Here is a 14811-nt window from a genome sequence, read left to right as displayed (position 1 = left end):
TAGAGAAAACCAATATAGAGTGACATTAGGGAAAGTCACCTGTTTAAAACCCAATGGTATAGTTGTATAACTGGCAGGGGTCTGACTAACCCCAGCTTGTCTTTCAAAAAAAAAATGTGTAGTAGTATCGGACCTCAATCCCCGGTAATTACTATCCCAGTGTCGACTCCTGCCAAATAGCATGAAAAGGATAGACGGATGGATTAACAAGTAGAGAAAGGTTTTTTTGGAGTCAGTTGATTAGCCGGAGAACCTTCCCAGACTCCATTCTGACATTGACATAAAAAAACCATACCCATGTCTTATAAGTTTTATTTTTTTTGAAAGGCAAGCTGGCGTTAGGAGACCCCCACCAGTTATTATAAAACGTACCACTGGGTTTTGAACCTGCAACGTCCCACCACAAGGAGACGTGCACTGACAGCTCCTACCAACCATGTGGAGCGCCCCACGCCCCGCAGTTGGTAGGTCATATAATAATTACACAAAGCATACCCAACTTCTGAAGGGATTCTTTTCATGTTTTTCTGAATCTGACCATCTAGATGGGTTGTACATACTTGATTTTATAAAAATGGACTTTTGGATCGTCCCATTCTGACAAGTGGGTAAGTTTTTATATCGTTTGGAAATCAATGGTCTAAATTTTTCATAAATATTAAACTTAAAAATTCACATTTTCTAATCGACTGTATAGCAAATCAACTATGCCTAACACATCTATGGGGTTAGATTTTCGAAAAACACTCCAAGAACCCTCATTCACTCACGGTATGCACCTACTCTCCGCTCACATAATTTACTGCATGAATACCATATCATCCCATCTCAATGGTTGTACCTGTAAGCAAGCGATAAGTATGTGACTGCCAATTGCGGTAGCGGAAGTCCATATTCTACAGTCAATAGAAAAACATGAAATAACTACAACCATGCATAGATCTCGAACACACAAGTTCAAACAGTCACATGAATTTTAACCATTGAGTTTCATGGTCCCAAGGCAGCAGATTGCACTCAGGAAAAATCAGAACCAACCAACGTTGTATGGATCCATCATGGTGTTTTTATTGCATAGAGTATCTGCAGCTTCCCTGCATAAATGAAGACACGAGCAGCTTAAATCAAGATGATACAGATAACTAGAAGGGAAAACAATGTAAAACATGACAAAGGAATAGGTTCAGCAATTTGCACTGTCTATGCACAAACACAGAGATGATCGTTACACGCTCCAAAAGATTATTCTTTCATTTTTCTTATAAACCAAGAGATCAATGATATTTGGAAATCAAACATAAGCCTATGTCACATGGACATATCCATGCTAGATGAGCATACTGTTGGTCATGACCTCAACGGATCCTTAACCGTTTCAGTGGAGGCAGCTTCTTCACACATACAAGCATACGTAAGCACAAACCAATCACATGGACTAATGGGTATAAGGGTGGTACAACAAGAATATTTCTACACACCATGGGCACGTTTGGAAGTGAGAAAAAAGTAGGAAAAGTGAAAGTAGGAAAGAAAAAGTTATAACTTGTCCAACTGCTCCAACTGAGATAATTTTTTAAAGGAATTTTTTTCTAAAAAGTATGATTTTTTATAGGAAAAATTCCTCCAACTGGGGGATAGAGGAATTTTTCCCATCAAAACTCCTTTTTGCATTAGGGCAACCATTCAACCACAACACATCTCATTCCATGGGCTGCCACAAAAAGAGCTTCATCCATCTCCATCTTCCTCCCACCCACCACCATTTTCAGGCCTCTTTCTCTCTCTCTCATTTTTCCACTGTTTTTCTACTGCTACACAAACAACAACAACTACGCCTTCATCCCAAAACAATTGGGGTCGGCGATATGAACCAACAAAGAAAATCATTCTGGGTCTTCCACATGAATGCTTCTCCTCCATTCATTTCTATCCAATGCCATGTCCTCGGTGAGGTTCAAAGCATTCATATCATTTCCTATCACCTTCATCCATGTCTTCCTAGGCCTACCCCGACCTCTTTTAACTAATATATTTTCCCATTTCTCCATCCTTCTAACTGGAGCATCATTAGGCCTTCGTCGAATATGTCCAAACCACCGTAAACGATTCTCTCTCATCTTATTTTCAATAGGTGCAACGCCTACCTTCTTATGTATCTCCTCGTTCCGAATCTTATCTTTTATTGTATTTCCACACATCCATCTCAGCATACGCATCTCAGCTACACTCATTTTTTGAATATGATGTCTCTTGGCAGCCCAACATTCCGTACCATATAGTAAAGCGGGCCTAATAGTTGTCCTATAAAACTTTTCCTTCAACCTCAATGGCATTCTACGATCGCACAACACTCTAGTTGCACTCTTCCATTTCATCCACCCAACCTTTATCCTATGATTTACATCTCCATCAATTTCTCCATACTTTTGAATGATAGATCCCAAATATTTGAAAGAATCATCCACCGGTATTTCTTGCTCACCAAGCTTCACTACACTCCCATCTCTATTTCGTTGCTTACTAAATCGACATTCCATGTATTCTGTCTTACTCTTACTCAACTTAAAACCTCTTGCTTTCAATGTTTGTCTCCATAATTCTAACTTAGCATTAACCCCAGCTCTAGACTCATCAATCAAAACAATATCATCAGCAAACAACATACACCACGGCACATTTTCTTGAATTGATCTCGTAAGCTCATCCATCACTATAGCAAATAGGAAGGGCTTAAAGCAGATCCTTGATGTAACCCAACCGTTATAGGAAAATTGGTTGTCACCCCTCCACAAGTGCGGACATTGGTTACTACTCCTTCATACATATCTTTAATTATACTAATGTACTTGAAAGAAACACCTTTCTTCATCATTGTCCACCAGAGAACGTCCCTAGGTACTCTATCGTAAGCCTTCTCCAAATCAATAAAAACCATATGCAAATCTTTGTTCCTCTCTCTATTTCTCTCAATAAGTTGTCTAAGAAGATGTATAGCTTCCATAGTAGATCTTTCAAGCATAAAACCAAATTGATTCTCCGATATCATGACAACCTTCCTCAACCTAGACTTAATCACCCTCTCCCAAAGTTTCATAGTATGACTCATGAGTTTTATAGCACGATAGTTTGTGCAATCTTGTATATCACCCTTATTCTTATATAGAGGCACCAAAGTACTCTTCCTCCACTCATTAGGCATCTTATTTGTCCGCCAAATCTTGTTAAAAAGATTTGTCAACCATAATACAAAACTTCTCATAGGCAAATTTTTCTTTTCCTATAAGAAATTTTCTTGCTTGCAAACGTGCCCTATAGGAAGATGGCTCGAAAGGAGATATACATAATACAAAAACTTACAGTTTGCACACTTAAACACACATATATATATAGAGAGAGGGAGTAAATCTAACCCAAAGCCATGACCCTGTCTTATTTTTATTCACATTCTACACATTGTCCTGGTGTAGCATCCCCATTACCATGTCCACATTTATGCACTATATACCAAGGTTGTTAAATGCGATGAGGCGAAGCGAGGCGTTGAGCCTACACTTCGCCTCTGAGGCGTACGCCTCTCACAACTGGTATGGAAGTGAAGCGGTGGGAGGGGAGGCAGTAGGAGAAGGACCACGCGCCCAACTGGTACGGAAGCGAGGGGGGGCCACATCCGGTGGTCGGAGAAGACTGAGCAGCCAACGGCGAAGTTCGCCACCGGGGAATTTGTAACCGGGGAACTGTGATGAGGGGCAATTTGCGCATCACAGCAACGCCTCAGTACCTTGAGTGTGTGCCTCGCCTATGAGGCGTACGCTTCAGGTACTGATCCGTACGCCTCTCACAACACTGCTATATACACAAACTTGTTTGATGGTTTTGACCAGCAGTTCCTATGCCAGATTTAAAGCTCAAATGAAAGAAGTGTGCATGTGTAAGTGTGTGTTTGAATACCTTTCACCAACCATCATAGAAGTGATAGATTTAGTCAACAGTAGCTAAAAAATAAAGAAAGGAACTAAAGCAAAATATACGGCATCCTTCTTTTTATCATTTCATTATGCATCACACTAAGCTATACGTGCCAAAACATGAATGCAGTAACATCTAAAATAATGTTTTTGGAAAATCTACAATAATAATTAACAAGAGTGTAATGGAAAGAGTTGATGAGCATCTAACAGAAAATCTATACCACAATTAATAGTCAATCAGGTGGCATATGTTGAGATGGGCTATACAAACCCTTAAAAGTGACCAGAAATGATATCCGGGACAGCTACATAAAGTACAAGAAGTAGACTCATAAGTTCATCAAGATGAAGTATGTATCACTTTAAAGTACTCATGAGTTGCAACTTGGTAAAGTACAACTATGAAGCCAAATGGTGTGATTCCAACATGACGGTATTTAAATAGCTGCAAAGCATTTTTAGCCGTAAACGTTGTTGACCATGTCTAACCTAATTCCGGGCACATCCACCTTGTATCACCAAATGATCCACATCCATGCCCCCGTGCAATCATGCCAATACTGGATATGGCCCAAGGAAGTGTCTCCCAGTGACATAGATATAGTATCAACATTATGGCCAATTTATAAATCACTCAGAAAGCCAATCATTAGAACCAAATTCAAGAAGTGGCAAAGGTATGAACGGACTGCTCTGTCTAAGTGAGTTCCAAGAGAATCAGGATCAGAGGTTTTTGCCAAAGGTGTAGCAATGTTTCCATCTACCAATAGATAGCTGGTGTATAAGGTTGCACGCAAAATGCAGTTTACATGAGTTGCAGATCATGCTGATTATTGTTAATCCTTAGCAGAGAATGAGTCATCAGAACCAGGACTTCTGTAGTGGTTAAACTTCCAAAGGGAACAAGAGCTGTTTTGGGAATGGATGATGGCCAAAGCAGCAGCTCAGAGTTGGTGGCAGAAGACTTGGAAGATATAGATATTGAAGACGGAAGGATCAGATTTCTCAATGATGTCGGTGTAACTAAAGATCAATCAAGTGATGTTCTAAGAAAGTGGAGAATGGTGGAAGAATCATCCACTGAATTTCAGCGAATCAAAAGATCCATTTTGGTGGATTTGTTGGCCACAATCCATATCTCACCAAGTTTGATGCAGCTAATTGTCATGTATAGGTGTGAATAGAAGGTGACAAAGGATCATCAAATGGTAAAAGCTTCAATCTGCACAAATCATTAAGGTAATAAAAGGTTTTCATCAAGAGTGGAATGGAAAAGAGCGAAATAAAAGATCGGGGATCATGTTAAGGGATTCCTCATAGAAGAGACCTGTTGACGTTATAAAATTGTTTCACATTGATGGCAGCTGTTCTTGTCCCAACATAGCTAGAATTGGAACTTGTTTATTCACATATGGGCCAAGTTTTCTGTAAGCATCATTTTTTTTCTCTTTGGAGAAGTAATGCCCTCTATGTTGATTTCACAAACTTTTAAAATTCACAAGCATGATGAGTCAGTCCACCCACCTTTGCAGCTGAAAGTGTAGTAAATGTAACAAGATAAAAAGAATCACAAACTTGTTTGCGAATCAGAAGGTACACTCAGCCTGTTTTGTGGTATGTGCTATTTGAAATTTACATTCATAAGAAAACAAAAGTGGCCTTTTTTTCTAAATGCATATTTATGCTTATAAAACAAGCATATGTGAGCCTATACAACTTAGTTTTCTAGAAATAGACACGGTTCCATAGTTCTAAATTTCTAATTGTCTCCACATTTCTATGCTCATGTTACTGTTGAAAAATTTGTATTCAGCCTGATAACTGAATTGCTTAATGGATCATGATTCTTAGCATAGATTTGATGAAGTTCAAGCCATGTAGTTTGTGATTGGCATATGATTTCTACCTGTCAAATTACCTGTTATTTGGATATGAAGTCAACTCCGGAACCATGTATTTTTCAATTAGATGACAGAACTAGCTAAATTTTCTACGGTTTATGTGAACACTTGCTTCTACTTTTACTCATGCATAAGAATGCATGCACCACATACTTCCGATGATGCAATTGCAAACCATAACAAGATTTGGGATTAGTAACGTGGTATCAAATTCTAAACTGCATATGTCGATATACCTGCATCTCCGTTTACCTGTAGAAGGCTCACGGCTCACCTCAGGCTCAAATTTAACCTTTGTCTCAACTAGCAGTGTGTAGATGTATGCTGTTTCTATCATGCATATTTCATACTAGTTTGATGCTTTTCCTATAATTAAGAAGAAAAGCTTATCAAATATTACGATCCGCACATTTTTCAGATCTGATGTATATGTAGAAAGTCATAAATGAATTGATACCCTGTGAGTTATCAGGGTCTCAGACAGAAGACACATGCATTTAATCTAAGGACTTCCTAAACTTTTTTTCCCCAAGAGAACGCACTCACAAGAGTAAGGTGGGAAGAACTCTTTCAGTTATTTCAATTCAATCCGGGACTTGGACCAAAGAAGACAATCTCATGTCAGGGCTGAAGCTGAATGATGAAGCCGCAAGGTATCAGGTAATCAAATTTCAATATATACAACAAAAATGAAGAATGATATCTGATGACAATTAAGCATCTAAAACCCAAAGTGTAGTGAAGCTTGACAAATATCAGTGCGCTAACAAGCCCACAGATCATACAGAAATACATTCTCATATCATATATATATATAGCTTACCAATAAGGAACAGATTATTGGCTATACTGCTGAAATTGATTCAAGACTGTGTTTTCATTGCATATGAGCCTACCACTTAACTAAGCACAAACATGTTGCAAGATAGGTCTCACCCCCAATCACAATCCACGTCCAGTCAAAGCCATTCCAATCTGCTCTACCTCCAAAGTTGCATGATCCCAAACAAGTCTAGTCCTTAGATCAAAAAAGAAATGCATCCTGAACTCCAAATCCAGCATTCTGAGCCTAGCTACATGAACATGATAGTCGAAGAATAGATTGTTGCGAACTCATATAATACACTGCATATAATTGATGAGATTATAACTGATGAGATACCTGTCATAATGTAATAATACACAACTCAATATGAAGCATGAACCACACAATAGGTGTGTGTTTTGCTTGAATTTCGGAACAAATTTTTATTAAGCTTATTACTAAAAAATAAGCTTTCAGTTGTTCCACATGGTACTTTCTTTACTTTTAACGTATACAAAGAAAATCTCCTAAATGCTATTTTATGTAACGGACCCACTTTAGGGATGAGCACAGGAAGCTGTCATATGCATCTCACCTCAAGACTCCTAGTTATTTTTCTCAAACAATATACATAAAACTTGGTCTTTCAGAATATAATACAATGGAAATAACTAGGTACAATCTGCAAGATTTTTCTGAAAAAACACAAGCTGGGATATTGCACCCTAGACCAAAATGTGATAATCCGGTCTTATTCCACATTTCTGATTAAGTTGGTGGATCCCAACACCCTTAGAGGAAAACTTATGGTGTGAATAGACCATAGCAAGCATGCGAATTGAATGGAACGGCAATATTTTCAGCATGATTGATAGTGTGCCCTAGTCCATGAAGCCCTCTAATGAAAAAGCAAAAGAAAATGTTAAACTGGATGGTTTAGCAAATTCTATTGCTAAAAGAAGATGATGTTTATGATCATGGCCAAAAGGTTTAGTGACAGTTCTGGTGGTTATTTGTGTTTGATGATGTTGCTAAGATTGAAGATGAATGACTTTTTCATTTCTAAGAGGACTTGAGGTACCACCTAGATGCAGATGTTCCAATTGAATATTAATCAGGCCTTGAAGCCCTGAATATACGTTTGGTTTAACAGCTTAGTTCATGCATAGTTTAACTTGTGGCAATGCTCTTGAAAAGTTTTGCATAATAATGCAATAAGTTCAGCACAAGCTTTGATAATCCTATTGTCTCTAACTCTAACAATCAGATTGTAATTAATTTTCTCTTTGAAAATTATTCATTTGTCATTTTTAGGCATTATCTCATTTGATGAAACCTCAGCATGTAAGGTTGTGTATAGTTCCTTATTTCCTATACATTTCAGTTGGGAGGTTCTTAGGATGCAACATTCCATTAAAAATTATAACTTCTATAGCGTTTTCCAATGAAGGAATTGAAAATCCCATTCCATGGCATTGAGAAGTAACGTCTCATGAATCAAATTAAATATGAAATATGTATCCTACAAAGACAATGAGGAAAGGACATTCTTCTTAGCCTATAGCCGCAAATGTCATTTCCTCATATTTCATAGAATATGGATTCCACGAGCCGGGACAACTTTTCACTTCCATCAAGTTTTCGAGTTTCAACTCCACAAACCAAACACACAATCATCGGATTACCGTGGTTACGCTTTTCTCAAATGGCTTCCTTGGAACATCTCAAGGCACAAATCTTCCATGAAATCGAAAACCCTAGAAATCACACACCTGCATGACCCGCTGTACTGTCCACAAAAATCCTCTGCCTAAATTGGGTACAAGAAGCACTTGAACAGAATCCCCACCATAAAATAATTTCTCCATTCCTTTCTGACTAAAGCTACAACTTGGGTCACCTTACAATCACTCATTATCACCTCCCGCTGCCTCCCTCCAACTCCAAGCCTCGGCTTGTCTTCCTCTTTTCCTAAATTCCATCTACTAGCGCGTCGTGTCAACCTACTTTCTTATTGGTGATATACCCAACAAAAGAACAAAAAAATAGGCACCCAAAAGACAAAGGTAATCGTTACCTCGATGCGATGCGACGCGACGCGTGAAGAGGGGGCTGCAGCTACTTGGTAGTGGGGGGAATTTCCGGGTAGTGGAGGAGGAGGTCGTCGTAGGGATCGCGGCGGCCGGGGGCGTTGCTGATCTGGGCGTCGCGGGCGAGCTGGGCGTTGTGGCGCTCGAACGTCCAGAAGCCGTAGGGCCGAATGGGCAGCGCCCACATCTCCTTGGTCTTCTGGCACCTCGCCTTCACCGCGTAGATGTGCTCCCTGTTCTTCCTGTCCCTTTCCTCCGGGTCCTCCATCATCCGCCGGATCAGGTTCTCCGCGAATTCCATCACGAACGCCATTCTCTCTCTCTCTCTCTCTCTCTCTCTCTCTCTCTCTCTCTCATTATAGGCGGCTAAGGTATAGTAAATTTACGTTTAGCGACCTCAGGTTTCAAATATTAAGGATAGATGCCTAACCTTTCAAAATTTAGTAACTGCTTATGGAATGTCTCTTTCCATTTATTCAAAGAAGTTGCTTAGATAACCTTGAATGACTATGAATGTAAATTACCTAATCGGATTGACCATGCATAGGATCAAGCATTTGATTGACTTTGCATGTTATCGTTAGCCCACCAATGACATTTAACCATCTATTCACCAAAATTTAGTAACTGTTGATGTATTCCTTGATAAACAGACATCACAAAATATCTGTTTTTGTTTCTAAGATGTATGTGATCTTTTTTTAATTTTTTATTTAGTTTTCTGGTAATGCTCCATGTATATATATATATATATATATATTAGTAATGCTCCAGGAGCACCTATTTCCACTTAGTAGAAATCATAGTTGTAGGTTGCACTTCTCAATCAGACCTTATAGATGTACTTAACACAGTTTATTTGATTAGAATCATGGTTTGGATCATGTTGTTTTTTAATTCATAAAAATTGTGTACATTGCAATCCGTTGATTTTGGAAGATCTTAAAACGCCTACATGTATGGTCCAAAACTTGTTTTCCACTAAATAATGATTGTAGATCATATCTATAGTGTCTGATCAATGAAAGAAATACTCGAATTTTGAAATTTTGAAGCTTCTATTAGGTGCTCCAAGAGCACACTGTCATTACTATATATATGGGAACCTACTAAATGGGCACAATGCTAAATGAAACATGTTGGATTTTCAGTGTTTTTTCAAAATTCTGACCATTTAGATGTGATCTATATGCTTGTTTTTATAAGAATTACTTATTGGAGCATTTGATTTCAATGCATGAATAAGTTTTTATAAGGTTTCAAAAATCAATGGCTTACCATTTTTATAAATTTATGAGGTTCTAAATATCATTTTTCATCCAAAATGCATGATCAAAATGTCAATTTCTAGTAAATCAATCATGTTGAACACATCTATGGGATTGGAATTTCAAAAAAAAAATACCGGAAATCTAATAGAATGTTTCATTTAGCAATGTGCCCATTTAACATGCTCTCTCTCTCTCTCTCTCTCTCTCTCTCTCTCTCTCTCTCTCTATATATATATATATATATATATATATATATATATATATATATATATATATATATATGTGTGTGTGTGTGTGTGTGTGTGTGTGTGTGTGAGTAATGTGTATCTTCTAGAGCTTTATCTCTCAAACGGTCCCAAACCCCTTTAAAAAATGTACTTGGATGGTCTTTTTTGCTTAATCAAACCCAATAGAGATGTGTTTATCATTATGTAATCACTAAAACCCATACTTTGGATTGAATTAATTTAACAAGAATTCTTCATTTTTAGTTAATCCAGTTTTTGGTGTAATATGGAACGTTGATTTTTTGTTGTACGAAAAACACATCTAAAGATGAAAAATGTTTTCTACTAATTATCGATATCACATCTATGGATTTAGATTAAACAAGAAATACATGCACTACATTTTTTTTATACAAGTAAAAAACACGTGAATATGTTTTCTAAAGGGGTCTGAGACAGTCTGATAGATAAATGGTATGGCACTTATACATTCCCTATATATATATATATATATATATATATATATATATATATATATATATATATATATATATATATATATATATATATATATATATGCAGTTAACTAAATAGATTAAACATAAAACTTTACAAATTTGATCTTTATGACCTTTCAGTCAGCATTTGGAAACCTCATGACCGTCAAATTCACTTTTAAATGCTATTGTTATTTTTTATGAGCAGAGGCATTCTATCCCTCAAATGATAGAGCACTACAAAAAAAAAACTAGATTGCCTTGACCCACTAACAGAATTCAAAAGATTGCTGACTTGAGCCCATTAAAGTATGAGATACTATAGAACTTTCAAAAAAGATGGTTGTCTTCAGAGTTATGATGTATGATATAATGATATAACAATGAAATGCTCTAGTATTTCTGAATATCTACAATGGGCAACTCTCAGAGATTTCAAGCAAGCAATGCTGAAGTAATTGTCAATGGATCAATTTGGCAAAAAAAAAATCAAGTGAATGTTTCCAAAATAAAAGAATAGCTGAATCCTCTTGCTGCTTTACTAATTAAAGCTCAAGTTGAGCAGGCAACAATCATTTAATAGCAACTGCATCAGGTAGATGACTTCCATATGTGACATCCTTAGAATCTAAAATCTGCCTTGGGGAGCTTCCAAGACCTGCATCGCCTCGTCTAATTTTGCAGCCAGTGTGTCAGGTGACTTGAATAACAGCAGCAATTCCGTGTTGTCCATCTCTAGAAGCATGCCTGTTATTTTCCCCGCAAACTCATGATGTAAACCAAAAAGAAACAATGGAGTTAGTATCATGATTTCAGTATCAAGGGAAGCTAGTTCTTTGTGATTTGCATGGTCTGCATATGCCAATAAAGAGTCCAGGCAATGATCAGTATGAAAAAATCACGTGAAAAAACAGATGATTAGTGCACCTGAAGTCTCTGAACAAGAGGAAAGAGATAATCACTGAGTGTCTGTTTCTGCTTCTCAGGAGCAACTGTTGTAAGTTGACTGCTCAGTATGCTGAAGCTCTTAGAAGAGGCTCTTGGAGAGCTAAAGGGCCAGCTTTGCTTAATCCACCCTTAACCGTGGATACCTTTGGATAAACTTGTTCATTGGTCTTCTCATGCTTTGGACCCATTAGCCATGCGCCTAGCAGACTGCAGCATATGACATGAAATACATGGTCAGCGAGAGCAGAGAAAACATGCAGCCAATGCAAGGTTTTGGTCAAACTAATGACATAATAAATAAATCCAATATGCCCTATGACAAGGCTGTGAAATGGTTACATCTGTGAAGCCATATGATAAAGCGGGCAACTACATCTGAGTCTGCATCAAATTGGTTGAATATAGATTAGACATCTAAAACATGCAATTTAAGTGCTTACATGCGGGCTAATGCAAAAGCAGGTGAAGACCCACACCCCTCTCTATCCCTCTCCCGCCCCACCCCAACCTCCGCACCTGCATGCGCACGTGAACACAACACAGGCATGTTGCATAAACCATCATATGAAACAATCATGGGATGCTGATGATGGGGCAGAATGTGATAGCTGGACTGGTAGATACTGCACCTTTTAACAAAAGCATATCTGGATCAAATCTACCAGATACTGTACTGAGCAAGACCCGCATCTAATCTCAAGAACCATCACCAAACAACTGGACTGCATTATGTAAGAAAGTATGTGGAAAGGTATAACAAGAATGCTTAATGCATTCACACGGTCCAATGAATGGACAAACTCAAACCCACGATGGGGAATATAGAAATAGTCCGATAAGGGACAACACAAGAAGCCTTCAAAGAGGCAGGCAACACATAAAAAATATATGAACTTTATTGAATGAGGGCTTGAAAAGCCATACTTTATATGGGGGGAATGCCCCTCTATTTATATACAAAGGAAAGAGGGAGAGAGTGAGAAAAAGTGATAGAGAGAAGACCTTGGGAGGCCCAAAGGGGACTCGTTGGGGGTCCAACGACTCCTTTGGTTGGGACCCTCAATGCAATGCATTAATTATATTTTATAATAAATAAAATAGAAAAATGAAAAAGAAAATGGAAAATAAAATACATGTAAAAAGACTAAAATGTCCCTAATGGGCAGAATTACAAAAACACCATTTATCGGGTATATATATATATATATATATATATATATATATATATATATATATATATATATATATATATATATATATATATAACACATCCCTCAAACTTTGCGTAGGGTAACAAAAAGTTTGAAGATACAAAAGAAGGGTTCCAAGTCTTCAAAAAAATCTTCAATGGAAGTCATCAACTTTATAGCATATGAAAGAACTTTGCAAATGTCAGCCTTTAACTATCTTTAATGATCATCCCCAAGCTCCTTTCACGATGTACCATAGATGCTTCTTTTATCTCATCTTGAAGATCCTGTGGAACAAGCCAAAAAAACTCCAAGTAAAAGTAGCTTTGTATCTTAATCAAATAAGAGATATTGAAAATGGATAATAGACCATAACATTGATTAAGAATGACAATGATTCAAAAGATATTTTATGCATTTTGATTGAGTATTATGCAAAACACGGATTAAACTTAAACATTGATAAAACACACTAAGTTCTTGAAGAAAGATAAGTGCACAAAGGCCACACTAAGAACATTTGAACAAAAATATCTCCAATAACCATATATATATATATATATATATATATATATATATATATATATATATATATATATATATATATATTTTAACACCCCCCTCAAACTTTGTGTGGGGTAACGAAAAGTTTGAAGATACAAAAGGAGGGTTCCAAGTCTTCAAAAAAATCTTCAATGGAAGTCATCAACTTTATAGCATATGAAAGAACTTTGTAAATGTCAGCTTTTAACTGTCTTTAATGATCATCCCCAAGCTCCTTTCACGATGTACCATAGATGCTTCTTTTATCTCATCTTGAAGATCCTGTGGAACAAGCCAAAAAAACTCCAAGTAAAAAGTATCTTTGTATCTTAATCAAATAAGAGATATTAAAAATGGATAATAATAGACCATAACATTGATTAAGAATGACAATGATTCAAAAGATATTTTATGCATTTTGATTGAGTATTATGCAAAACAAGAATTAAACTTAAACATTGATAAAACACACTAAGTTCTTGAAGAAAGATAAGTGCACAAAGGCCACACTAAGAACATTTGAACAAAAATATCTCCAAGAACCATGTAAAAATGCCTTCAAAGATGTGCACTTCAAGCACCAACATCACAAAGGAATACGTGTGCAAAGACACACCAAGAACACTTGAATAAAAGTACTCAAAGGTACAAAGGGGACACCCACAAATGCAAAAGATTGAATCTCTTAGAATAGGTGAGCACTAAGGCTCCCAAAAGCATTCTCACAAAGGGTTTTATCAATATTTGGAAGTAAGGAGTGTGTGCACGGAGAACACTCACAAGTGCACAAAGACACACAAAATATGAGATTTGTATTAAGATCAAGTAAAAAAATTCATGTATTAGAAATATATATAAGATGACAATGTTCACACAAGAACAAATTGCTCCCAAGGAAATGTGTATAAGAGCATACGAAAGAACGCATGTTTAACACACATAAATCAACAATAGGGAGATATTTTATCAACAAAAGATGAGTTAATGATTTCTCTCACATCTTAGAAGAAATTCTATGCCAAACAAATGCCATATGTGAACTTGTAAGGACATGATCTAATTAAAAAACATCCACCCAAGAGTCAAGAATGAATATTATTTGAGTAAAGAACCTTACTCATTGAGGAATTTCTCTATTTACAAATGCAAAAACTCACTAGGTGGCCGAAAAACATAAGCACTTAATATGCAAAATATTTGAATCCCCTCATAGGTTAAATGCCAAGATGTAAAATTGCTTTTCAAATATGCATATCAATGATATGATCCTTTTATCCATAAATATTTTTCTTTGCAAGTAGTAAGGATTAAGAAAAACTCATTTAGAAAGAAATCCCATATGATATATGGGGATAAAAAACAAATTAATAA

The 14811-nt window shown here is 36.8% G+C and overlaps 1 protein-coding gene across 1 annotated transcript; it reads right to left on the bottom strand.

Annotated features, from left to right (window-relative positions):
- Positions 1-838: 838 nt before the first annotated feature.
- LOC149841773 (uncharacterized) lies at positions 839-9112 on the bottom strand. Its single transcript, XM_089998687.1, has 2 exons — positions 8752-9112; positions 839-1094 (listed from the first exon to the last, which is right to left on the bottom strand). Exon 1 carries the CDS (start codon positions 9075-9077, stop codon positions 8793-8795), a length of 285 nt encoding a protein of 94 aa, XP_089854813.1. The 5' UTR covers positions 9078-9112; the 3' UTR covers positions 839-1094; positions 8752-8792.
- Positions 9113-14811: the final 5699 nt, after the last annotated feature.

Source organism: Nuphar pumila, chromosome 3 (assembly GCF_984573655.1).
Source record: "Nuphar pumila chromosome 3, dmNupPumi1.hap1.1, whole genome shotgun sequence".
In the NCBI taxonomy this organism is placed as follows: Eukaryota; Viridiplantae; Streptophyta; class Magnoliopsida; order Nymphaeales; family Nymphaeaceae; genus Nuphar; species Nuphar pumila.
The sequence above is the reverse complement of the archived record's forward strand: the minus strand, read 5'-3'. Positions and strand labels throughout refer to the sequence as shown.

Coding starts and splice junctions, on each gene's coding strand:
- LOC149841773 (XM_089998687.1), bottom strand. CDS start 9,077: ATGGCGTTCGTGATGGAATTCGCGGAGAACCTGATCCGGCGGATGATG.